The 27,247-nt window shown below is 41.5% G+C and overlaps 2 protein-coding genes and 2 non-coding genes across 12 annotated transcripts in view; 1 reads left to right on the forward strand and 3 right to left on the reverse strand.

Moving 5' to 3' along the window:
* Positions 1–74: 74 nt before the first annotated feature.
* Positions 75–19,023, reverse strand: RPL21 (ribosomal protein L21). Of its 3 annotated transcripts, none has more exons than XM_048933732.1 (6): positions 19,014–19,023; positions 3,473–3,551; positions 2,863–2,924; positions 1,830–1,942; positions 1,024–1,174; positions 75–200 (listed from the first exon to the last, which is right to left on the reverse strand). In XM_048933732.1, exons 2-6 carry the CDS (start codon positions 3,537–3,539, stop codon positions 111–113), a joined length of 483 nt encoding a protein of 160 aa, XP_048789689.1. In that variant the 5' UTR covers positions 3,540–3,551; positions 19,014–19,023; the 3' UTR covers positions 75–110. The 3 variants fall into 3 exon arrangements, with proteins under 3 accessions (XP_048789689.1, XP_048789686.1, XP_048789687.1); XM_048933729.1 differs by lacking the exon at positions 19,014–19,023 and adding an exon at positions 4,474–4,594; XM_048933730.1 differs by lacking the exon at positions 19,014–19,023 and adding an exon at positions 4,519–4,570.
* On the reverse strand, positions 1,636–1,768 carry LOC125688524 (small nucleolar RNA SNORA27). The gene has a single exon (XR_007374782.1). It is a non-coding gene; the product is annotated as a small nucleolar RNA SNORA27 (small nucleolar RNA).
* LOC125688512 (small nucleolar RNA SNORD102) lies at positions 2,151–2,226 on the reverse strand. The gene has a single exon (XR_007374770.1). It is a non-coding gene; the product is annotated as a small nucleolar RNA SNORD102 (small nucleolar RNA).
* Positions 18,770–27,247, forward strand: part of USP12 (ubiquitin specific peptidase 12) — a 35,085-nt gene continuing 26,607 nt past the window's right edge. For all 7 annotated transcript variants that reach the window (XR_007374600.1, XR_007374602.1, XR_007374601.1 and 4 more), the window contains exon 1: positions 18,770–19,078. Coding sequence is in view for 2 of the 7 variants with exons in the window: in XM_048933700.1 (XP_048789657.1) it covers positions 19,031–19,078 (48 nt within the window). In the remaining 5 variants the exon portion in view is untranslated. The remainder of the gene's footprint in view (positions 19,079–27,247) is intronic.

The following is a 27,247-nucleotide window of genomic DNA, read 5'->3' on the forward strand; positions in this document are numbered from 1 at the left end:
ATAAGCTTAGAAAAAGTTTTCTAATATTCTCTTTAAAAAAAGACTGCAAAGGAATCAGCCACAATCACAGACACTTGTCCAAAAACAGATCTTTATTTTTCCAACATGCATTACGCCATGAATTCATAGGGAATTGGCTCCAGCAGCTCTGGGTCCTTCCCATTAGTCCTCACAAAGTGTGCTTCTCTTGGTGGAGCAGGCTGTAAACAGAAACAGAAAGAACTCAGGGCACAAAAGCTCAAAAGAAACCTTACACAGAAGTTCTGTTGACAAATTTAATGCATTGTTATACAAACACCACAGGAATTCTCTCTCTAAAATCTGCTTCAAAGACTAGCTGTAAGAAAAGGAGTCTGCTATCAGATTTGACTTTTGCTGCTGAATGAAGACAATAATTCATCTGCAAGTTACTAATCCAATTCAACAAAAAGTACCCTCTAGTTCCAGAAGCAATAGCTACTACCTTCCCTCTGAAGTCCAGTCATTCACTTTTAACAGTTTCTGTTGCAGCTAAATTCAACTAAACCAGAGACAACATCACTCTTCTAGAAACTGGCCACAGCTTCTGCCGCTGATTAGCAACCCTCTGGTAGCAATGCCTGAACAGGAAGCCTTTGCTCATAGGTAAAGGCATCAGTTTCATCCAGGAACATCACAGTTCTGTTCAGCCAACAAGCATATCAGACAGCTCAGATGGAGACATGCTGCATGCTGTCACTATACTCTAAAAGAAGGAACCTCCTACAAAAGGAATAGAAACAAGTGAGGGCAGCTACAGACACCTCCAACACCATCTGCCATAGACCTGGATTTCAGCTCCATTAACATGTTTTGTTGGTGGTGCTCGTCTTTTTAAACAGACAAAAAGTTCTATTTACAGCCTAATGCTTTGTTGTTGTGCAAGAGAACATTTTAGTCAATTGATTTGGCTCTAGGTGGCTTTTAGTTTCATGCTTTACTCTGCTTTTGTTTCTTCTTAGCCAATTGCATCAAAAATCTTATCAACTACAACAAAAACATTACCTGACGTTTCAGTTGAACCCAAATGCCTTTTTCTTTTGCTTCCTTTTTCTTCTTTTCATTCTCCTTCACACGCTGCAGAAAGCTGTCTCTGCTCTTGGAATGCTTTATATGCTCAATACGCACATTAATTCTCTTGGCAAGAATCTTACCCCTAAGAAAAACGTATCAGCTTTTAATGCACTGCACTTGAAAAACAGTCCTTTCAGGTAGTTTTATGGCATTTATGTAAGTCATCCTATAAACTCAACTGCAGATAATTCTTCTTCAAATGGAAATCACTCAGAATACATTCCTGCAGATGTAAATTGGATAGTATTTATGTAAGTGAAAGCTTATTAGCATACGATAACATGCTGGCAATTTAGGATTAAGTTGGTGGAGAAGAAGTAACCTTAACCTTATACTACACAAACAAGTTAACTATTACCAGTGTACTTCAGTCTCACTCTTGAAAAAAGCAGCATCTTTTTCTGACAGAAGTGTGTGAAAATCAGATGGATACAGCTGGATACGACCACAAAATAGTATCTGCAAGTCTTCAGTATAAATGCGAATCAGGTGAAAATCCTCATTATGTAATTATGTCATTAAGTGCTGCTCAGAAGAATAAAGAACTGTTCCCTCTGACAGGATCCAAGACAAATGACCACCATTTGCCTGGGTTTTAAAAGGACATATACTTTACCCACCTTGAATGACCAATCAAGACAAAAAAGTGTCTAACTGGCAAAGTGAAAGGAGGGTGCCACTACACATCAACTCCCCCCAGAACAAAACTTTTTACACTAAGAATTTTTGTTACTTACTTAACTTTCTTGTTAACAATAACACCCACAGCGTGTTGAGTAACATTATACACCCTTCCAGTCTTGCCATGGTAACACTTGTGAGGCATACCTTGTTGAACTGTACCCATACCCTGTTAAAACAAGAATGAAGGCAGAGCTTTACAAGCTTTGGCTTAAAAACATTAAAGCAATGCCAGGGGCTTTTATTTCACAAGTTATTTAAACAGAAATATCAAATTATTCCAGACTTAAATGTGCTCCTTTTTGTTCATACCTTTGAATTTATTGCTACACATGTTACACCTAGAAACTATTAAATTCTTCTGTGATCATTCCAGTTGCTTTCAGTGCCGGTGAAATGATTTGATCACTTTGCTTTCAGCAAGCAATCATAGGAGACAATCATCATCAAGCTCCAGAATGTCAAGAAGCAGTAATTCTGAATGGCGTAGTTCTGTTTTCAGCCCCATAAACTACATGCCAACTTCTCTGTGGCTGTTATAATTTGGTGTTTCAAACTGAAACTAAAGGATTCAATAAAGCAGGAATTTTCGGCAAAACACTTTCAGAGCTGACACAACACATTTCGGGAAGTACAGGGCACGCCATTTAAAATCAACTAGAAAATAATTAATGGGAAATGATACTGCATAAATTATGCAGCATAAACTATGGCTCTTCTCAACAGAGCACGCAGATCAGGCAAAAGTAAGTAACTACTAGAATGACAGCTGTGCAAGCAGTGCCAGTAGGCAAAATGCAACAAGTATTAGATATGGCATATTTCACTCACCTTTTTTCAGCTGAACTGACAGTTCACAGTCTAATATATATTATACAAATAAAAATAGGTGATGCTGAAGCATTAATATTGGCTCTACAGCATTGCTGTTCCTGCACTACTTTGAAATTAAGAAGCAGATACTTGTATTGACACACATGACACAAATAACAGAAAGGCAACCACAAAAAAAAACAAACTAGAAAGTGATGACACTGCTTCAGGTATTTTTAATCACAGTGCATCAAGAGTGCAAGTGCAAGAAAGTACCTTGATATCAACTATATCGCCTTTCTTGTAGATGCGCATATAAGTAGCCAGAGGGACAACTCCTGTTGAGAGATACAGATGTGGATACTATGAAGCTCACATTTCACACTCAAAAACATAGGAAAAGAGAGGAAAAGAGAAAACAGATCACACATTTTAAAATATTTAATTAAAAAAACCACCACAAACTCAGAATTAAATCTCAAGAAGGTAAAACAGAAATCAAACTTCTTTTAAGCAGTAATTATCTCTTCATACACTTCAGATTAAAAATCAAACCAGCAATAGCTTTATATTTATTTACTATATCACTAAGAATGGCTGCTATCATGGCTCACTGCTAAGAGGCAAACTGTATGTTTTAAGTAAAAATAAAGTTTCAGGTCTTGTCTTCACCTTCAAATTCATTTTCAAGTGATGACTGCTTGACCTCAGAATGCTAATACATAAGTTGTAAGAGCTGCAAGTTTACTTTCATGTCTTTCTGTGGATTTCTGGTCTAAAGTGTCAGATATCCTTTGATTTAATCTGTCAGTTCTATTACTACCTGGGGACTGCTGACACCCAACAGGTCAGTAACTTAAAACAGTGCTTTCACTACAATACTCACCATGTTTGCGAAAGGGTCTCGAGAACATATAACGAGTTCCCCTCCTCTTTCCCTTTGTGTTCGTCATTTTCGCTGATTACTGTAAAAATGAATGCAAATTAATCAGGACGACTGGTTCATTCACTTAACACGTGACCAACAATACGTCCAGGAAATTCAGAAAAATTAAACTCTTAGGCCTGATCAGAATATACTGATACCACTTCCAAATGGCAGGGTCAAAACAACATTACTAGACACTGAAAGAAACAAATATCCAGGATCTACGTAAGATTGTAATAGAAGCTACACGGGATGTTAGCTAGTCACCTAGCCCTGCTTTCTTCTCAAAACTGACAGCAGACGTTGCTCAGGGCTTTGCCTGGTCCTTCTGAAATCCTTTAGGGATGAAGGTAAACTACAGCACAGTCTCCCTGCACAGCTTGTTTGGAGGCCTGATCCAATAACAAAAACGTGTCTCCCCGCATCCAGCTGGAACTGCTCTCACTTTGACCTATGCCACTCATCACAGCATCACCTGAGTCAGAAGGGAGCCTTAAAGGCGCTCTGGTCCAACTCCCTGCAGTGAACAGGGACACCTACAGCTCCATCAAGCGCTCGGAGCCCCGTCCAACCTGACCTTGAATGTGCCCAGGGATAGGGCACCCATCGCAGTTCTGGGCAACCCCAGTGCCTCGCCATTCTTACTGTACAACTTTTTCCTTATACCCAACCCAAAGATCCCATATTTTAGTTTGAAACCATTTCCCCTCGTCCTATCGCAACAAGTCCTGAAAAAAGCCTATTCTATCCTTTCCATAGCCTTTCTAACCCTCTTTCCCCTCCGCAGCCTTCCGGCCCGGCGCGCCGCCTCACACCGCGCCCCGCAGGCCGCGGCCTCCCCGCTCCCCCAGCGATCCCCCACCGCGGGGCTCTGCCGTCCCCATGCCGAGCCAGCCACCCCACCGCCAACACGGCCCCTCCAGCCCCCTCCAGCCGCCTCCCCGGAGCCGCGGAGCCACCTGAAAGCGCACACCACGCTTCAGCCCGGCTCTGCCTGCACTCACAAGATGGCGGCGCGGGCGGAAAGGAAAGAGGCGGTGCCGCGGCCGCCCTTAACAGCGGGGCCTCGGCGGGGCTGCCTGCCCTGCGCCTGACAGAAAGCGTGTGGCGGGCGGGCTGCCTGCCTGCCTGCCTGCCTGCCTGCCTGGTTGTTACTTAAAGCAATAAATAAAAATATATTTGATCCGCTTACTAACTTCACAGCTATTCTGACGTTGTCCTACAAAAAGTGGGCCTAAGCCCTTTCTGTCAACATTTACAGTGAGTTTAATATTCATGGCCGCAATGGCTGTGAAGGATGAGGTGCGCTGTCAGGTTCTGCCTGCAGAACTAGTTGGCGGAGCATGTTCTGACACAGAGGGGCCCTGTCTGTGCACAAAACCCATTAAACTGTTGTAGTTGGAAACGCATGGACTGTATTCCAGCTCCACACTATGAGAAAAACCCAACTTGATACCTCTGATACCTGTGCAAGGCAAATGTGTGCCATTCAATAAGCATTCAGCCCAGGTGCCAGGAAGCGGTCCTGGTTTGGGTGAAGAAATGCATTGGCAACAGAGAGAGATGTCAGGAAGGACATCAAGCAGAATGAAGACAGGAGGCCAAATCCAATCCTAAGGCATTATTGAATGAAGAAAGATCACTATTTTCAGTGAGCTGAACTCCTTGCCCTTGCCAGTGATTTTCATAAAGGATACATTTCCACATCAAGCAGGAAAGAATGAGAAAGAAACTCTACATGTTGAAATGGATTTCAGCATACAGAGTGTGTAAGCGTAATTCATAAAGGAGCAGCAACTGTGGACTGGATTGATCTCTGCTTTACTTGGGATCCCGTCAGACATTCAGGATTTGTTATGTTTTTTTTTTCCCCTGAATAAACAGCATGATGGGTTTATTTGAAATTTCAATAATGTTCTCATTTCTAACATTTATTTTGATGCTCAACATTTCAAAGAAACAGTTATATTTCAGAATTTGTTACCATAGATCATTTACTAGGCAAGCAGGCAAGCAGATATAGGGGAGATCTACAGCTCTGTATCTTGACTGCACGTGCTCCCCCCACTGCCCTGATTCATCACCTCAGAAACCTAGCCTGAACTGCAGGTTCAAACTGCAGTTGTAGGATGCTAATTCCAGTTTCTCCTATACTGTACATTAAGAAGCTGGTTCTGCTTGAGAAACATAACATCCTCAAGATCAGGCTGAACATGAGTGGCAACACCCAGCTTAGCATGAAGATCTAAAATCCCACGAAGATCACAGGCTGGTGCTCTACCCATTGCTGTACTTTGGAAATCTCTCTACGTGCTGATAAGACTGAATTTCTGTCCTTGTCTCGCTGACTTGGAGGTAGAGCAAATTTGAAAACTGCTGGCAAAAGGAGCTTGAAAGGTAGGACCCATTCAAAGTGAGGGGTGTGAAGACTAGGTAAACATGAATTTATTTTTCAAAGCGGAAAATATGCCGGAAAAACATGTTCAGTCACCAAGTTCCCACAGTCAGGATTCTGATATCGTCTTTGGGAGTCCCATTTTCTTTTCTTTTCCTTTTTTTTTTTTTTTTTTTTTTTTTCTGACACTTCCTTGCAGCATCTGCCTGGACAACAGCTCTCTCTAAAGAATAAATGAGCTATGATGATTCTGCATGTGGGGTTGCCAGGAAATCTTTACTGAATTTCTAAATGCACAGTGGGATCTAGCTTGTTCTTAATCTCAGAGGACCAAATGGTACAAAGATCTGGAGTGTGACAGCCATTTCTGTGAGGTTATTAATCAGAGATGTGTAAAGAATTTAAATAAATGAGAGTTTGTGAAGTGCTTTGATGTGAAAAATATATTCCACTTCAGTAGAGTGTAGATTTCCCATGTGTCTACATAACATATTCTTTATATGAAAAACAAACAAAACAGAAAACAAACAAAAACAGCTGATTATAGCTGGAGCAAAAATTTTAAAAATAACTGAGATCAGGTGTCAAATAAAGAATATAAAAATCTGCAGTTGTAATGTGATGGAAAGGCAAACCCAAGAGTTTAAAAGGGAAATCAAGATTATGAAATTGATTGTTTACCACATAGCAGGCTCCCATCCACAGAAGTGCTGCATTTACCTTGCACTATTGATCAAAAATATACTGTTCAAAGTTATGTGTAAGTGCTGAAGTTGATCCTGTCATTCTAGTGTTCTCTCCTTTCAAAAAGATCCTCTTAAATGGCATCTCAAGGTCATATTTTGTTCCCTTTCACAGGTCTCTTTAGCACCTCAATGATTCTGGTTCTAACAGCCTTCTTATTTCCAGTAATCTGTCCAGTTCCTCCACGAAACCCATTCTGTAAATATTAAAAGCCAGAGCCTAGTTTCCCAGAGTTTAAGTCAGTAACATTTGTACTGAAGCAACCAGTTGCCTCCAAAGAACATGACTGTACAGACAAACTCCTTGAACGGCTCGCTGCGGAGTTGCCTAAGCGCTAACATCAGTGTAATAACTGAGCTGCATCACCAGTGAAGCATTTCATAGAGAGAGGGACACAAAACTGTGACAGTGTGCCCTTGAGAGAAAAGGAAAGGCAAGATACAAAGACCAAAAATTGTGATGAGGTCAGCACATCACACATTGGAGAAGGTTTTCTGTACATTGCTGCTTCTTGTACATTACTTACTAATTCAAAATGGTACTAGACAGAGGTAGACAGGAAGCCAAACAAAATATTTTACCATTATCTCATAAAATCTGCATAAAATATGAAACATTGAACAAATTCTGTCATTCAGGGGCTTATTTGAATAACATGGCATTCTATGTATATCTATACATGCAAAAACTGCATTATTAACCATTAAGAATCATTTGGAACATAATCATTAGGAACATGCACGGAGCTTGTTGTGTAACTGAGACCAGCTTTTCATGGGTACCAAAGAGTATAGTCCATTTATCAAACTTCATTTGAAAAGCAATTAGTGACCCTTTCCTCTCTTACTAGTGGAGTGGCTTCTCAGAAAACCAGTTTCATTAATGCAGTTTTTTTTCTCAAACTTCTCCTAAGTGCTGCTGTGTTTTTGAGGTCACCTATCTCTGTGTAACCTCCTCTGAGCCCAGCCCATCTAATCAGGAACAAACAACACCTCATGTTGTTAGCATCAGCTTCACTGTGTATGTAGTTCTGAGTAAAGGTGACTAGCCACTCATGGTAATTACCAGCTCTGCCAGCCAGATACTATCTACTGTTCTGTTGTAGAGGAAACTGACCTGCTTGCTGCCAGCAGTAAATCTGCATAATGTGGGAATTTTTGTTGGCATGCTTTTTTGATAATGTACTGAAGTATATAAGGTATTGAAACATATAATTAATTCTAAATTATTATTTTTTCATAATCTAATTTTTCACAGTTGCTCTTAAACCCTTCCCAACCCTCTGCAGCAGCCACTGACTACAATTTGGGAAGCAAGGAGCTTAATGGTTGGAATCACACTGCTGTTTTCTGTTTATGTCTGAACTGTTATGAACTTATCCTGAAGAATAAAGATGTTTGCCCTGACTTTTTTTCTGTAATTATTTATACACAAGAATGCTGTTCCCCTTACACCTCTGTCCCTCTAGGCTACGTAATCCAGGCTCTTGGAGCCTCCAAATGCACAGCAAGCTCCACAGATTTGCTGCTATTCCCACTCATTGCTCTTGAGTATCAGCGATCCAAACTGTAAAAACAGTCCAGCTATCTTACAGTACACTAATTATTTCTGAGACATTTCCTCTTTTTATCAAATCCATTAAATATGAAGCCCCAGGGGCTGATTATTTATTTATTTATTTATTTGGCCCTAAATGTTTCAGTGATTGTCCTTAACTTGATAACTGAGAACTAAGAGACAGTTTTTAATCTAACTGTCATGCAGTGGCAGACCTCCTGGTGACTGCAGTGGCACCAAGTCAGTTCTTAAATAGTATTGATTTTGCTTAGAAAAAACTCTCGGTGTCTTTAAAGATTTTTTTTTTTCTGTAAGGAATAAACAGGCATGGACAGAATTGACTATTAGTCAGTGTAATATGGATTGGCCAAAGCAAAACAAGTACACTCTAGGAAAAAATTCAGGCTGACTGGTAGGGGTCAGTCTCAGTTACCCTTTTTCTTATCTGATTTCTAGCGTGTGACTGTTTTATTCACTATAAAGTATAACGGAGTATATTTAACAGAGCACAACCTACGGCCATTATTTTTTTTAAGACAGGCTTAACTTTGGAGGGAAAAGAGATTCAGCTTTACATAGATCTAAATATGCAGCTGAAATGTAATACCTGACATCTGAAGTGTAATGCGTGACATGGAGCATCGTATATAAGAACAGTTTATTGTAATGGCCTACTGAGTTTGAACTGATGAAATCTCAATGAAATTGCATTATAAAAACAAGCGTGGTGTGTGTTGTTTTCTTTTGTTTCATGACAATTCTCAGATGAGCTTGAGCATGATACATAATTGTTGAATGTGGTCAAATCATTGGAGGACAGAACTGCTATTGAGAGGGACTGACAGAGACTGGAGAAATGGAATGACAGGGACATTGAGGTTGAGGATAGACAAATAGAAAGTCCTGCTCTTAGATTTTAATAATCCAGTGCAACAGAACAGGCTGAGAGCTGACTGCATGGAAAGTCGCTTTGCTGAAAAGCACACACAAGATGAGGAGGCAATCCAAGACAGCCAGCATGACTTCACCAAGGGCAGATCATGCCTGACCAATCTGGTGGCCTTCTGTGATGGAGTGACAGCACTGGTGGACAAAGGGAAGGCAACTGGTCTTGTGCAAAGCCTTCGACATGCTCCCACACCACATCCTTATCTCTAAATTGGAGAGCTATGGGTTTGAAGGCTGGACTGTCGGGTGAACAAACAATTGGTTTGATGGCTGTAGCCAGAGGTGTTGTTGTCAACAGCTCTATGTTGAGATGTGGTGTCCCCCAGGCGTCCATCTTGGGAACAGTGCTCTTCAACATCTTGATCAATGACAAAGGCAGTGGGATTTGAGCGTACCCTCAGCAAGTTTGCTGATGACTCTAAGCTGAGTGTTGCAGTTGACACAATAGAAGGAAAGGATGCCATCTCTAGAGAGCTGAAGAATCTCAAAATGGGCATATAAAGATCTAATAAGGTTTAACACATCCAAGTGCAAGGTGTTGGGTCAAAGCAATCCCAGATATGAGTACAGACTGGAAGAAGTACACACTGAGAGCAACCCTGTGGAGAAGGATTTGGAGATCCTAATGGATGAAAAGAAGGACATGAGCCATCAGTGAGTGTTTGCAGCCTAGACGGCCAGCAGTATCCTGGGCTGCATCAAAAGAGGAGTGGCCAGCAGGGAGGGAGACAGAATTGTCCCCCTCCAGTCTGCCCTTCTCTGGATTACTGTGTCCAGGCCTGGGGCCTCCAGTACAGAAGGGACACAGAGCAGTTGGAGCCCACCCACAGGAGGGACACAAAGACGATCAAAAGGCTGAAGTAGTTTGTGAAGATAGATTGAGAGACTTGGGCTTGTTTAGCTTAGAGAAGAAAAGGCTGCAAGCAGAATCCGTTGCAGCATTTGAGTAAATGAAAGGAGCTTACAAGCAGGAGGGGACCAACTATTTACATGGTCCGATAGTGACAGGACAAGAGGGAATGGCTTTAAAGTAAAATGGGAAATTTAGCTTAGATGTTAAGAATACATTTTTTACTAAGGTGTTGAGGCAATGCAACAGGCTGCCCAGAGAGGATGTGGATGCTCCACCTCTGGAGGCATTCAGGGCCAGGTTGGATGGGATCCTGGGCAGCCTGATATAGTGGTTGGCAACCCTGCCCATGGCAGAGGGGCTGGAACTAGTTGAGCTTTAAGGTCCACTCCAAGCTAAGCCGTTTTATGATTCTATAATTAATTCCATGAAAAACATCTGAGGATCCTGTCAGACAACAGCAGTGTGCCCTTGCTGCAAACTCAGCTACATCCATGACTATTGACCAGCAAAAAAAGGATCTATTTATCTCTGTTTTGGCACTTGTGAGACCACATCTGAGTACTGTGTCCAGTTCTGACCTCCCCAGGATGCAAAGATGAAGATATACAGGAGCAAGCCCAGCAGAAAGCCAGTAAGACATTAATGGACTGAAGCATAGGGACATAGGAGAAGTTGAGAGGGCTAGCTTTGTTCAGCTAGCAAAGAAGGCAAAGGGGATCTTCTATATCTGTTTTCCACTGTGTGATGGGAGAATACAGGGAAGGTGGAGCCAGAGACCTCCTGAGGTGCACAGTAGAAGATGAGGCAACGGACACAAGTTAGAGTATGGAAAATTTCTGACTCAAAATAATGAAAACATTTCTATAGTAAAGGTGGTACAAAACTGAGCTAAATTGCTAAGAGAGTTGGTGAAATTTACACTCTTGGAGCTATTTAAAACTTGACTGGACATGGCCCTGAGCAATCTGATCTAGCTGCATTTGTTTTTGCAGAGTATTGGACTTACAACTTCCATAGGTAGCAGAGATTGCATTAGTCTATGATTCCAACTTTGTAACACTGATAAAGTAAAAATGTTTATGGAGTACTCTTCTATTTTATAAGCACTCTGTGAATTTGTATTGGTTTATTGGCATCCAAGGTAGCCATTTGTATTTCTCTTTAATTGTTCTGAGCAGAGTCCCTAACATCATTGTCTTTAATTGCTTATGAAATGGCAAACAATCTTGCTGGAGGAAAGGGCCTTATAACATATTTCTAGTTTTATTTCAAGTAATGTTTTCTATTTAGTCTTAGCTGAATTCCAGTAAGCATAAATTCTTTCTTCAAAATACACCACATAAAATTCACTTTTCTGTATGAGTACATAAAGACAGAGTTGAATGATATTCATTTTAAGTGCTACCAAATGCTCTTTTTAATAATGTATGAAGTAACCAGAATTATTGCAAAGTCAAGTGCTGAGCTGATTGCTGTAAGTCTCTCAGCAAATGTCTTCTTGTAGTTGTACGTATCTTCAGATGAGTAAAGAAAATTCTCTTCTGCCTTCATAGATTCTTCTTGAAAGAGAAGAAGAATCAAATACAGAAATAACAGGAGTAAAAAATGCTGTTCTCTGCATTAAGGCATTTCACATATGATTACAGTTCCACTTATTCTTTTCCTAGGTGCTTTTGCAGAGTTGAAATTTGTGCCAAGTATGCATTAGCCTTCATTGAGTGATTTCCTTTTTGCAGCCAGCCTCCTTTCCACAACGGGAAATAATTCTTAACATTTGCAGTCCCAGATGTGTCAGTTTCTTAAATCATTAATCCAAAACAAAATCAATTATACCACAAAATACAGCAAAATAGTTACATTAAAAAAAAAAGAAGTGTGCTTTATTTTCATAGTGTTTTGAACATTTTCAGTATTCTATTATCACATCTTTCAGTTTTCTAGCTTATTGAGCTAGGAACTCAAGTAATCTTCATCACCTTACTCCAGGGACTGGGATCTATGAAGGGAACTATCAGATATCACAAGGCTTATGATAACAATTAGAGTTGGCTACGCTCTGACGACCCCTGTCATTGAGACAACATCTGCTCTCAACAAATATGTACAGCCAGAAAAGAACAAAGTAATGATGAGTCAAGGAGAAGTGAAACTGAGAATTAACAAAGGATAAGCTTGACCAGTCTATGACCAACCAAAAATAACCTTGACCAACTTTCCCATATGTATAATGGGAATAATAGCACATATTTAAGAAGCACATACTTATGTTAAAGATCAGTCCATTAATATCTGTGAAATGCTATGGAGATCTTAATGGAATATGCAAAATAGTAACGTGAGCTAAACAGCATCTGTGCTGTTCTAAGGCAGCCACAGCCAACCTGTGAGGAAGCAGCAGTGCAGGAAAAGGGGCAAAATTGGGTAAAGGAAAAGAAGGGCAAATAGCAAGAAATGCTGTAGGGGGGCAGAGAGAAATGAAATTGCAGGAGAAATGGATTGAGGCAATGAGGTCATTAAGGACAAAGAGGTGATGCCTGGGTTACTGCACTGTAAAGGCACAGGGTGCTAATACACACAAAATTAAGCACTGTCAGTTCTGATATACATGCAACAATCTATCTTATATTTTTCTTTGTAGAAAAAACTAAATTATTAGTATAACCAGATGGCAGCATTTAACTGACCATGTGCAGGTAAAGAAGGGAACTGTGGGTCTTCCAGGGTGTAAATCTACCAAGAGAGAAAAATTAAAATCACTCTACTTCTGTATTGCTGACAAAGAGAGCATTGTTTAAGAACTGATTGCAACACACACTTGAATAATTGCTTTAGATCTATGGAAACACAAAATATTGCTAACTGCAACATATGTTTCTATTAAAACAGAAATAATGAACCACCCATTAGTTTAAAGAAAAACACAGACTATTAACAGTAAATGCTCTTTAACAACTTGATTATCTCCAGAAAGCTGTTTTGAGTAATTTTTCCACCCCCTATTGATCATTTTTTCCACTACGTGCTTTTCCACTATCTGCTATGTGCATGCTGTTTTACATATTCCTCCTCAGTTGCTTTTGCATCTTGGTACTGTAACGAACTGATTAGTGGAGGAGGCTGAGGGCTGAAATGGCACAAAGACTCTTTACCTGGGGGCTGCCTGTTGTCATGCTGTGCGTCAATGTTGTTATAACATGACAGCTGATCTTGCTTTTGGAGAAATGCTGCAGAGATCACAAAAATACCGTCTTGCTGACTGTAGCAGGGAAGCTTTGCCAGGTGTTCTGGTAGAGAACACGTGCACTGAAGAAGGATTCTGTACCTCACTTCTAGTAATAGATTTTCCAAGATAGGTTTAGCGCACACATGAACTGTCACTGACTTCCAAGGTTTTTGTTCCATAGAGAGTGAGCTGATAACAATGGTTCCTCTAGTGCATGTGTCAAGGACCAAATCCATTACCTTTTTAAGAAATCAATCATAGTATTTCATTACAATATTAAACTACCCCATTTTTAAATAGTGGCCCTGTTTCTCCAAAGAAACCTGCAGAGGCCTCTGCAGCTGTTCAGAACAGTATCAAAAAGTGTACAGTTACTGTTTTAATGCCCAGTTTGCGTCCTTTCATCCCATCAAGATCACTGGGACCCAAAATATACAGATTTCTCTTGCAGTATATGACAGTGTTTTTCAAAAGAATTTACTGCTATATAGAAGGGCAATTTTTCTAAGCAGAACTCCAACTTTTTTGAGTCTAGAGACTGTTGTTTTCAGTACAATTGAATTCTTCTATTTTACAGTCTTATAGGACAACTGTCTTAACTGATGTGTGTTTTAAGTGCTGTTGATAGAAATTTTTATTCAGTTCAGTAGCATTTTTAATTTATTGTATTTACTTTCCCTTCTAAACTTCAAACTTTTCGGATGCTGAAAATCCTCTGTATAATAAAAGGTGAATTATTTACCAGCTGCATATGTAGCAAGGTGATCCATATGAAGCTGCGAAAAAGGCAAGTATTAAAGTAAATTCATCTGTGAACTCTGCAAGAAACAAATATTACGCTCTGCTTAAAAACAAAGCCACACTGATTGAGGAAAGCTTTGGCCTTCTGAAATAAGGTATAAATCAACATGAGCCAAACTTACTCTGCATGAGAACTCCCCTTCACCTATCTTTTCCTGTTTACAAAATTTGTCTAATAATTCTCATATATGTCTAATAATTTCTCATATTTATTTGTAAAATATTCTGATATTTATTGATGAAAAGTGGTAAGGAATAAAATAATATTTATCTTAAGTACAAGCTTAATTTTCATAAATTTTATAGTCTTCCATCACTGTATAGTTTTCTGTGAGAAGAATTTCTTGATGCCTTGTTTATAAGTGAGATTGAATTTCTTATTTTGAAACAATGAATAAAATGTGTTGTCTCACCTGTTGAAATGCTTGCCTGAGTCCTCCCATGTTCAGTCTGACAACCATCACTCCCTGCCATGGCTCCCAGACAGCTTGTACAGCTGTCCTGAACAAAGCCTGATTTCCTGGAAATGTACTAGAACCATAATTTACAAATACTAATTTACTAATATAGACATTGAAGTATTTTCAGTCAGTCCAAGATGATTTGATATAACAGCACTTTTGAAATATATTTCTCATTAGTGTCTCTTGTTCTCAAGAAGAATCCAATTTCACTTACATAATGTGTTAAGTTTCCAATTCTGTGTAATTTGCATTCTGCTTCGGGTTTTCTTGGAATTATGGAATAGAAATTGTGGAAAAAAATCTTTTATGTCCCACTCAATTACTTTGTAGCGTAAGTCCTGTAATACTTGTTGCCTATAAGTTAAAGTGTATATTTAGAGCAGGGCTGGTTACTCCACCATGAGGATGGTGGATGACCTTCACTGGGCTATGTGTCAATCAAAATCCAGCTGGTGAATTCACGTGGTCTTTTTGCAAGAGCTATCTGGATCAAAAATTATGAGTTTCCAAAGCAAATAAAGAAGTATACACACAAAGCAGCCTTCTGACTTGAGAGCCAACTCTGCTGTGAGCAGGAGGTTGGGCCGGAGACCTCCAGAGGTCCCTTCCAACCAGAAATATCCTATTATTTTATGGTCCTATTATGCTATGATCTTTTGGTCACACTACATACTAGTCCAACAACAGATGCAATCTGTCTGCATTCAGATACTGCAGCAACAGCCTGACTGGCTGGTGGTTTGACTTGTTAGCAGAGTGGAGAAAGAGATTCATGGGACCAATCCTGTTGACAAGCAACACTAATAAAAGCCTGATGTTCCTCAGACTCAGCAAAGCCTCCTATTGTTGCAGAGATGAAACAGGCACAAACATACCTGAACTGCGCTGATCTTCAGTTTTAAAATCTAGCCTACCCACTCACCTTTGAGTAAGCTGGGCTGCTGCCAAACCATGGGATTATGAAACAAGGAGAGGCACAGGGTGAGTGGCAGCAGTTCACACTTGTTATGTTTTCTCTTGCTCCTCTGTATCGATTGGTGCCTCTACACATTTGGATTATAAAATCTTCAGAAGACAGAATGGATTTTCTCTCAATGTCTTACATAGAGTCTACTTAGGCAAAGGACTTTGGCCTCTGATTTTTGTTTCTAGGTATCATGGTCATTCAAACATTTTGTAACAGCTACACAGTGTGAGAGACTTTAGAGGCAGATAAATGGCTTGGCCACTTTGAACTCTTAATTTCTTTTCATTTACCACTCCATAACACAGCTCACATCTGCAGGCGTGACCTGTTCACCATATCTTTAAGAAGCTCTGCTTGTGCCTATACTAAAACATTTGACTAGAATGAATTTACCATGCAATATAGATCTTATGATAACCCTGACCTTAATTTCCCATTTAGTCACTGTTTTTCTCTTCTTTAGATCATATAAATTTTGCTTTCCTGTTGCTGAAAACAAATACTATTTGTTTTCCTCATTATTGGGATGGACAATTCTCATGCTCTCTTGCCAGCTCTCCAATCAGAGCTGCTGAATAAGCTGAAGTCTTCTCTCTAAAGCACAGGGTGTGTAGTCTGCTGCTCTTTTCCTGTGGTCTCAGGATCACAGACACCTTTCCTCAGTCACTGCAGCAAAGGTTTTGGTGACCAAGACACCGACTGCCACCCACATCCCATGGTTCTGCCTTGCTGGCATGGCAGATCCAGCTGCAATCACCTGTGGCTGGCCCATCCAGTATCAAATCATCTGCACCTTTCAGAAATCTTGACTGCTTGCATTGTGATTGTTGTGCTTATAGCAGATGTCAGGTAGGATGAAATCCCTCATCAGTCTGGGATCTAAGTCTCCCTCAAATTCCTTACAGAAGACTTAATTTGCCTGATGAAGTGATCTGTAACAAACTCCCACCACGTCATACTTGCAGAGCACTAGTTTCTCCTGCTTGCTTCCCAGTCTGTAGGCGTTTGTGTGCATACCCTTGAGGTGGGTGGCCTCTCACACACCCTATTTCATCATTCCTGAGGTCTCTTATTCCCAACATGCATGCTGCACCATTTTCTTACTGCCCTTGACTACTGTTTCTTCTCTTCCCTCTGTGTTGCCATCTCCCTTCCCTGTTCCTATCTGAAAGTTCTCCTAAGGCTGGCAAAGATGCTTGTCTCGCTTCATCAGGTGGACTTGTCTCTCCTTGAGGATACAAGATAGAACTGATGTCTTCTCTCAGACAGGGTTTGTTACTGTAATGATCTATATGCACTACCAGAACTTGTAACTGCTCTCAGAGCTCAATCTCCACAAATGTGAGTGTGTGTACACACCCACACACAATCCTGGTCTACCCTATCTACACTGGTTAAAAAGAAAAGGAGAGGAGAGGAGAGGAGAGGAGAGGAGAGGAGAGGAGAAGAGAGGAGAGGAGAGGAGAGGAGAGGAGAAGAAACTTAAAATTCCTTTTGCCCTAAGGGCTTAGTCATGACAATTAAGTGACGGTGTCCAATCTCTGCATGATTTCAATTTGATCACAATGCAGCATCTCAGTTTACACACTGTTGCTGTTTTCAATATGCCTGTACTAATTCAACATCTTTCCAGCTCCTCTGCTTAGTCTCCAGCCACAATTAGCCTCACACCTGTCAGATACAGGCCAGCATAGCCATGTATCCCCCCACGTTTTTTAAATGTAGATCAATATTGCACAATATTTAAATTTTCTCTTGGTGTGATCTGCTCTGTGTTTCCAACTATATTCTGCCCTATAATTTATAGACAGATAGAAACTTCAAGACAATCTCTGGCTTTCCATGACTGCCTTTCAAGATTCCTTCAGTTCTCTATGGCCTTCACAGTTTCACTCAAAGTCACATAATTGGTTGCAAACTGAATTATATCTCAACTAATTGTACAAACTTCTGCAGTAGTGAAATAACATTTTGCAGTTTTGTGCCATATTGTCCTTCTGCTATCTCTGAGCACTTTGTTCTCCTGGGGTTATACAGGAGTATGTCCTGCAGCGTGGCTGACTAATACTTAAAGCAGTCCTCCTACAAATTTATCTTGCAGCTTTGAATTTCAGTAGATGAACTGCTGGATATCCGATGGCTTGATGTGTCTATCTGGTCAAATATCCTTTCTTGCTTTTTTTTTTTTCTCATAGATGGCCAATCCACTTCTTTTGTTTCTATTTCTCATTCTCTTGATGCTGTCCTCCCCCATTGTTTCTGTGGCAACACTTACAGAACGCAGTCATCCAAGAAGCACTCATTTTCTCAAATACTATACTTTTGAAATATACACTTCTAGACCACAGCTGTTATATAAAAGCTCAAGAATATCTCACATTTCAATAAAGAGTTCAGACATAAAAACTTTTTAAAGTCACATTCCTTATGCTTTAGCTGAAGGAAAACTTATTCTTTATTCCCATTAACTTAGTTGCTAAGGAATGTTTACTTCTGAGGATCATGGAACCATAGAATCACAAAACATCCGAGTTGGAAGGGACCCACAGGAACATGGAGTCCAACCCCTGGCTCCAAACAGGACCACCCAAAATCAATCCCTGTGTCTGAGAGCTCTGTCCAAACGCTCCCTGAGCTCTGGCACTCGGGGCTGTGCCCACAGCCCTGGGCAGGCTGTTCCGTGCCCACCGCCCTCTGGCGCAGACCCTTTCCCTAATATCCAATCTGAAAAATGGATCATAATTTGGTTTTATAGATATTAATGTATGTTTTTTATGGTGAAAGTATGTCTTTACGACCTAGGTCGCCTTATGCATTATGAATTGTAATGCATCTCAATCTGCTCCATGCTTCCATATATGCAAAAAGACAGGGTGGAACATGGCTAATGTAGACATAAACATCTTGAACGACTCATCCAGATTGCTGCTGCAGTGCACAGAAGAAGAAACACGTCGAGGAGATGATTCATCTCATCCCTAAGCAGACACCTTGAGTGGTTGATGCAAGCATCGACTCTACGGGTCAACTTTATTTTGGAAATAACAGAGGCCGGGGGAGTCGGTGCTAGACTCGGTGAAACCTCGGGGCCATTAATCTAGAGACAGCGCGAGGGAAGCAGAGAGAGCCGGAAACGCCCGGAAAAGAAAAACTCGCAGCGCACAGACACAGCCCTCACGCGCCACCGCTCCACGCACACAGAGGCGCGACGCCCACGCCTCAGGCGGCCGAGGCCCCGCCCCGCGCATGCGTGCCCGGCGGCGCTCGGCGCGGCGGGAGCCGGCTCGGGGGCGGGGCCGGGCGGCGGGCCGGGAGGCGGCCGGTGACCCGGCGGAGCGAGGGCCCGGCGTGAGGCGGGACGGGCTCGCGTGGGCGAGGCTGCGAGGCGCCGAGTCGTGAGTCGTTCGTACTGCCGTTGGGGGCCCGCCGGGCTGCGGGAGTCCCGCGGTGGGCGCCGGCGGGGGCGGTACGCTCTGCCCTCCCCATCCCCTCCTACTCCCGCTCGGCCCGGCCCGGCCCGGCCCCGCTCGGCGCTGTGATTGGGCGGAAGATGGCGCTGGGCGGATGGAAATCCTAATGACGGTCTCCAAAATCGCCTCCATCTGTACCATGGTGAGTGAGCGACTAAGGGACCGCGCCGTTCGGAGGGGTCCGCGGGGCGGGCGGTGGGGCAGAACCGCGCTCCGTGGGTGGGGATCGGGGGCCAGCGCAGTTAATCGGCTTTGGGAGGCTGCACCCAGGGGAAGGGCAGAGCTCGGGGGCTTTCCGACGGAGGCGCTCAGGACAGGGTCTCCTCGGGAGCCGCCCGTGCCTGCCCATCCCGGGCCGCGGAGCCGCGTGCCGGTGCTGCGCGGGGCCGTCCCGCTGTGCGCCGTCCGGCAGCGCGCGCTGGGACTCGTGGCCACCGCGCCGCGTCCTGAGGGGCTCCGGGCTGCGGCGGCCCTTGCGCTGCTGCCACGGGGGCGGGAGGAGAGAGCGGAGGGGAAAAATAGCCTCTGCCTCTGGTTGTTCTGTTGCTGGGTTGGCGTTGTAACGTGCTGTGATTTTGAGCAGTGGAAAATGCTGATGGGTGCGTTCTGGACGCCGATTTATGATTTTCATAAAGCTTACCGCAGGGAGGCTTCGGTGTCTCCAGCGGGCATTGCAGAGGTGGCCCGAGAGAATGTGGAGTGGCCGCCTGTGGAGGTGGCTCAGGTGGGCGCCCCCCGGCTGGAGCAGCGCTCTTTGCGACGTGGGAGATGACAGCTTCTCATCTGAACTCCAAGGGTCCGATTCCCTGAATGCAGGAGCTGTACGCCAAGGTCTTTGTATGGCCAAATGAAGGAACAGCAGTTCTCGTTCTCTGGAGCGGTTACATTTCAGACTAGACTGTGATTGATCCTTGAGCCTTTACCCACAGCTGCCTGCTGGACATTCTGTCATCGTAGACTCAGTGCCAGTCCCTTGATTTAGGCCCAGTATGGGACCTCACTTCTCTACTTGTAACAGTATGAAAGCTGTAGGTGTGGATCACCCAGGCATATGGTTGAAAATTTCCTGTGTGTGTGGTTGTTGGTAATGGTGTTTTGTCACTGGCATACAAATCAGTACCTAAACAATTTTTTTTCAACTAAAAACCTCACAATTAATTGTCTGTACCCATGAAGCCGAAATTCTGATGTCAGTGAGGTATTTCTTGTCCAATTGTAATTGTGTATTCTGAGCTGGATAGACCCCAAGCATGAGATTTTTCCTGTGCCTTTTCTGGTGCTTAAGATTTAGTGGTACTGCAGGAGAGAGGACAGCTGGCTCAGGATACCCCCTGTAAAAGTTTAGCAGTTCTTAATATAGGAATTGGCTGTTTCAGTGAAGGTAGCATGGAGAGGTACTTGATATTTACATAGGAATTGTTGAGAACGATGTGGTTATGGCCAGGCAGATCTTTTAAATGTTAAGGAAGTCATAATAATCATGTGTAAGCATTAATTTTGCAGAAACGAGAATATAAATGCTGAGTAATGCTTTCTTTTTTTCTTTTTTTTCTTTTTCTGGCAATTCTTAGTGACAAGCTACCATTTGATAAACTCTCAGACAAGTTTCTGAAGATTCTCAGAACATTTCCTTGCCTTTTCCCCATGCCTATTGGAAGAATTCTCAGGTTGATTCTCATCTGACGTCTGGCTAGTACGAAACCAGCAGCAGGCAATTTTTGCCACAAGATGGTTTGTGCATTCACAAACCTAACACATGTTGTGTGCTGGTGGCCTGTAACAGACCTATCTGGAGCCACGCTGAATAATCTCTTCAATCTCAGTCCTTCATTTCATGACTTTCTTTTTTGTATCCAAATTCAAGTTTTCACTGCTGCTTACTCACTTAAATACAATGCACCCTTTTCTCTGAAGCTCTGAATATTGGAAAGTAATAAGGTGGATTTTCCAGCACTGGCCAATGGGATATGGTGAAGAGTGATGTCAGAAAGGCCACAGTGCCTTTTGAGATGATGTTGCAGAAGCACATTCTGTCTACAAAATGATTTTTTTTTCTTCATTAGTTCATGCTGCATCTATACTCCAGTGTTTATATCAGTAGTACTGCAGGTCTTCCTATTCTATCCCTTCAGGGTTCTTTGGATTTCTTTTCCCTATATCACCACTCCTGTGCTATAGTAAGCCTTAATTACAAAGCTCAAGATTGCAGAAAGCGACTGGAAAACAACTTTTCTCTTGTGTGGCTTATGTGCTGCACTGTTCTTTTTGCCAAATGGGCAAGGGTATGGGTGATTGGGTTGGTTGGTTTGTTTAAATGTCTTTACAGTCGAAGTAGATCCTGGCATTTTACCCTCATCCATGCATTCAGCTGCAAAACAACTCTTAGTTGTCTGAATGATAGGAGGTTTTATGCATGGTTGAGAAATGGTAAAATAACCTGTGCAACTTGCAACAAAGATATGTCCCAAGCTATACTCACATAAAATTAGGGCTGAATACAGTCCTGCTGACTTTGCTTCTGCTGTCTAGAGTCCAGCAAATGCTTAGCAGTCATAGAAAGGTATCAAGTCTTCTAGTAGCTGGAGTAGAGAGGATAGATTAAAAGCTATGGAGATGTCCATCTCAGACGTACAGAAGGAAGTTACGATAGCTGGTACTTGTTTTTCGGTGTTTCTTCTAGAAATTTGTTGGTTATGTTAGCACAACCTGAAAACCATAGTGAAATTTAGATGTGATGCTAATCCACCAGCTGTAGTATTAGACATGAAAATCTTTTGCTTAATGTTTCAGGCATTTGTTTAATTGTTCCCTACTAGTTTAGCATCTCATATGCAGGGTCAGCTAGTATTGGCCAGTAATACTTGTAGCCAGTAATACTTGGCTAGTATTACTGTAGAAAGTCCTCGGTGACTAATTCAGATTTCAAAAAATGCCATCAAACACACAGTCTGTAACTAAATGTAGATTTAATGATGCAATAGTGTGTTCTGCCTGAGGAGTTTGTGTGTTTCTTACAGTAGAAATTTTTGGTTTTAGGTTTATTTTTGAATGCACCGTGTGCACACACCAGTCATGCTGAATCGTTGCCTACCATCCTTTTCCTGCCTCTCTCCTTACCCCCCAGTACCCTCCTGCCTGTTTCAGTCACATTTGACAAGAATGAAGAGGTCTTGTAGATGCTGATGTTAATACAAGCATGTGGGGCTGGAGGCTGCTGAGAGGAAACAGGCAGAGCTTAGGGAAGGCAGCAGTGCAACCTGCCACAGATGTCACAATGGAGAGGTTTTATTAAACACTTAATTGCAGGCAGAGTTTATAGTAAACTTTGAGATAGGTTTGCATGTATGGGCTTCATTACTGCTCAGGGAACTATCTTTTTACAGTAGGTTTTTCAAACCTAATTGTGAAATCTGCACTTAATGCAAATTGATGTTTGCCAGGGCTTGAACTCAGACAGAATGGCTGTTATGTACTTGCTCTTGTTCCTTTAGTTTGCACTCTACTCTCAAGCACAAATTGTGATACTTAGACAGTAATCAATTATCAGTTTTTACAGATTCTGCAGGAAAGCATAAGGAAGACTCAAGCTCAAAGGAGTGATAATTGAGAGCTGCAGCAAGGAAAAACATCGCTTCAAAGTGAGGAGGTAGCAGAAAAGAAAGCAAGAGGGTGAGAGAGCTGACACAGGGAAAATAGCAGCATTGTGGTGCTCCTTCATCCAGCTGACTGACTTGCTTATGTAGCAGGGCTGGCAAGGAGGAGCATGTGCTGCGTCTCAGCCACGCCATTTCACTTTGGCATGGTGACCTGAATCTGCCTTTATCAGTGGACTGGAGTGTTCTGGCATGTGTTCTGTTTTCATGATTCTGTTACACTCACTTTTCACAGAATCACAGAACTGTAGGGGTTGGAAGGGACCTCCAGAGATCATCGAGTCCAACCCCCCTGCCAAAGCAGGTTCCCTACACCAGGTCACACAAGTAGGCATCCAGGCAGGTCTTGAACATCTCCAGAGAAGGAGACTCCGCAACCTCCCTGGGCAGCCTGTTCCAGTTCACTTTTGGAGAAGTGTGTGTTGAACTGTAGACAGTTCAAGAGCCTGTACCACTGCAGGGAGCTTCACTCATTGGTTGGAGTTGCAATAAGGAGAATTTTTCATAATGATTGTGACATGATTGTGGCATTTGTCATCGTCATTTTTGTAGGTGCAACATGTTGCAATATAGTAATAAAAAAATAAAGCTACACATTTGCTGCTTAAAATGCTGGGTTTGGGGCAGTGCTTAAAATGCACCAATTACTTTGGACACGTTTGACTCTAAATGTAACTAAAAATTCATATAAAACAAACGTGAAATACAAGACATAAAGAAGAAAGCACTGAAACTGTATAGCTGCAAAGCAGTATTTGTCACAGCACAGAATTTCTTAGTTGGCTCACTACTTAAATAATTTCAATTATAGAAATGTGCCTGTGTCGTTTGACTTACATGTGAACATTCATTTATTGGGTTCTAAGCACAAAGAAACAATGAATACCTACTTGGACTCTAGTCTTGCCAGCAGTGAATTTTTCGCCGTGTCGGTGGGACCAGCTGATCCCATTACTGCACAAGGGTTGATTATTCTGATGATCATTTATGTGGGCTTTGTTACTTTTTAAATTGGCAAAGCAAGTGATTTGCATCAAGACTTGCAGGAATGATTTTGTAAGAATGTGGTAGAAGGATGTCTGTCCCTTAATTAAGATTGTTTACATTTCTCTAGTGTATCTGTTGAAGGAAGGAAGAGTATAGAAGGCCCAGGTAGGGGTCAACTTTTGTTTTCCTGGTTTAGGAAGTTTCTAAAAGTAAAATGCTTTTAACAAATGTTGTATTTCAAATCAGATCTGTTTGATCTTTCAGTCTTAAAAAAATATGAAGAAGAAAACCCACTTAACCCTAGATAAGTTTTGTAGCATATAACCATAATGGTTTAGTGTATTAGCATAAATACATCAAAGTCATGTGTCAATATAAATGTACCAGAGCAGAAGAGCACTTTTACCATTTTTCATAACTTCAAGAAGTTTTAGTGAGTCTGTGGAAATAGGGAAAACAGCATTTGTTTTCATGAAACGGCAATTTTTGTGGATTAAAAGTGTATTTTAAACATTATGTAGTGTGCTGTTTATTAACAAATGTGTTACTGTACTTTTTCTCCCTCTGTGTTGTGGGTGATTTGGTAAGTGGTTTTCTTGTTTGTTTTTTGAAGGTGAGTATAATGCTTCTGAGTGCTTGTACTTTCTAGGCAGTGAAAGATTTCTCATGTCACCATCAAATCCTCTTTTTACATTCATTTCACAGACTTCCTGTCTGGTCCATGGGTGTAATTCAACCTTTCACTGTAAGTCTGTGAAGGTAGTGCTCTTGACCTTTAGGGATCCTGCTTAGCAAGTGCCATGATGAGATGTGTTGTAGTGCTGCTGGTAAAAGCCTTCTGATCAGAGGAAGTGGAAGCAAAATCACCAGCTGTTGTAAACAGTGTTCTCTCAGGAATGTTCTGGAATTATAGAAGATAAATAAAACTGAGACTGCCGTCACCATTTCTTTTGTTCTGTGGTATGATTTCCTTCCATATTTCCTTCCGAGGGTAATTGACAAAATCCATTTTGCATGGGGTAGCAGCTTGAGGAGAATTGCATCTTTCTGTGTTTTTTGGATCTAGTCAGTGGAAGACCAAGTATTGAGCCCCGATTCATTGAGTCTCAGGTTCATATTTGTCAGTAATTTATCTTTGCTTTGAGTGTTCAAAACAGAAGGAAGTATGACTGTCTGTCCAGCTGCTGTGAAGGAAAATACAATGTCTGTGCTCAGGCTCAAAAAAATTGGTGTAGTAGCAAAAAGCAAATGTGAAGGTAATTTTGTGCTGTACTGTTGTCTTTGCCCATGCAGGGATGGTTCACTTTGTGCTCATTAAGAAAACATTCTGTCTGGGCTGCATGCAATTAGAGTACACAGGACTATATCTTAAGCCAATTAGTGAAGAAAAATAATGCTACAAGTATTTCAAAAGCATGAAACTATCCAAACTAGAAGATGAAGTTGTGCCCTACTGAAGCATGTTCTTTTGCAGATAAATGAACACTGAGTATCACTGAAGCACACTCAGCATATTTCACTTCTTCCTGGGCCGGAAACCATATCCTAAGAAATGTTTTTTCATTTTGGTTTGGTTTGAAATAACAGATACAGTTTGTATTTGATTTAATGTAGCTATATTGTTTGTTTTAAGCCTGGGTTCTATAAGTACACAGAAAAATACAAGTTTACATATTCTAATAAAAGGTGGTTTGAAGAGTGGAGTTTTGTATTTCATCTTTCATGGAAGATTCCATCAGTCACAGTGCACTAATTGATAGAGGCTATGGAATTCTGAACTGAGTGCCTTCAGTTGTGGCACAGACAAGGAAATTTCTTCAAATACTTCTGGGGGGAGAGTGAAAGCTCTATTATAAATGAATGCTTATACTCTGATTTTTATTTGTAAGTAAGTTAATTTTATACCTGTGATGTTTTCTTCTTGTTGAGAAAACCATTATTCCTGGATACTGAATTTCTCACTTTCAGTGCCGTTCAGTCACAATGATGCATTTTTCTTCAAGCTCACTAATGCATAGCTCAGTAATATTTGAGAAATTTGGCTTACATTTGTGTATGTAACATTAGTTATGTCAGACGCCTTCAGTCTGTGTTGTTTCTTGGGAAGGTGAAGGGCATTGCAGGGAAGGTTCTAGCATGTGTTAAGGGAAAAAGACATCTAGAGAACTTTGGCAAATACAAATTTTGTTGTAAGAAATTTCTTTTTAAAATTATGATTATTTTTTACTAAGGAAACTTGAATCTCAGTAGGATAACAGTTAAAACTGTTAACAGCAAACTGCTGAAAAGGTGGCCTACTGTGTTATCAACTGATTTTTCATCTAGGAAGGGATAGATCAGCACCCTCTATAGTAGAACTAACACCAGTTTAATCTTCAAAGCATGTTAGGCTGGTTGAGTCAAGTCAGTGTAGAGAAATGCTGCCTGCTAGATTGGATGATAACAAGGCAGGACACTTCAAAAGCACTGTTGTTTGCCTGCTTGCTGACTTGTTTTTAGACAGTATTGTCATGTAGGATAGCTATTTTTTTCACTTGTATTTCTTCCTTTAAAAGTGTTAGGTACCTTTACATTATTTCTAGCTTAGGTGAGGTGTGTGTGCTTCTAAATTGATTCTTCCATCCATTTAAATTTTACCATATGTTGGTTTGCATCTTTGAGTCATTAGCTGTTAGTTGGTCTCAGTAGTAATTCTATGTATGGTGCCCCGGCAGTGAGACCACTGGGGCAGCAAGAAAGGGCAATAATAAACGTGAAAGTAATAGCAACACCATTGCTTCAGCAAGGTGGGTGACTTTTCACAGTGCCTGCATAGTGGTGTAGTGCAGTTTATCTTTGCGGTGATCAGCCAGTACACACACCACTTAACATTTGTTTCATTATGTAACTGGCTTCTTCCCTGTTTGTTGTAGTTCTTTGTTCTACATGGAAATAATCACAGAGTTTAAGAGGTCAGTATTTTGGTATTTTCAAACATCCATTACATCATGGTGTTATTTTCCACGTCAGAGCACTTGTCTCTTAACAAGTGCTTCAAATGATCTGATTCAGATGAAGTTAGTTAAGTTATGGTCTTTCTTCCTGTTCCAGTGATGAACTGTAGGACACCAAAGTAGATGCATGTTAAGATTTCATATTATGTTCTCACATGCCTTACTTGCTGAAGTTTTCACTGTGAAGCTGTGTTGTGTGTAGTGTTCTGTATGCCTGTATAATTGTCACTGTCTTGGAAGATGGGTGATGTGAAGCAGTGTTTGGTGATGCATAGGTGCTTATAGATGCTGACATGATGATATGTAGGTGGTGGTGATACGAAGATACGAATACAATGCAAAAAATGGGTAAATACCAGTAGTATGGCGTTATTAGCTTTTACTGCTTGTTGTTTTTGTGCCTCTAAAACAGACTGCCTGGGCAGCAGCAGTTTGAGCACTGACACAGGCTGCCCAGATGTTGGATATTAGGAGAAACTTTTTCTCTCAAAGGGTGGTCAGGCACTGGAATGGCTGCCCAGGGAGGTGGTGGAGTCGCCGTCCCTGGCAGTGTTCAAGAGGTGCCTGGATGAGGAGCTATGAGATATGCTGTAGTAGCTTGTGGTACTAATAGGAATGGGAGGGTGGTTGGACTGGATGATCTTGCAGGTCGTTTCCAACCTTGTGATTCTGTGATTC

Source organism: Lagopus muta, chromosome 1 (assembly GCF_023343835.1).
Source record: "Lagopus muta isolate bLagMut1 chromosome 1, bLagMut1 primary, whole genome shotgun sequence".
NCBI lineage: Eukaryota > Metazoa > Chordata > Aves > Galliformes > Phasianidae > Lagopus > Lagopus muta.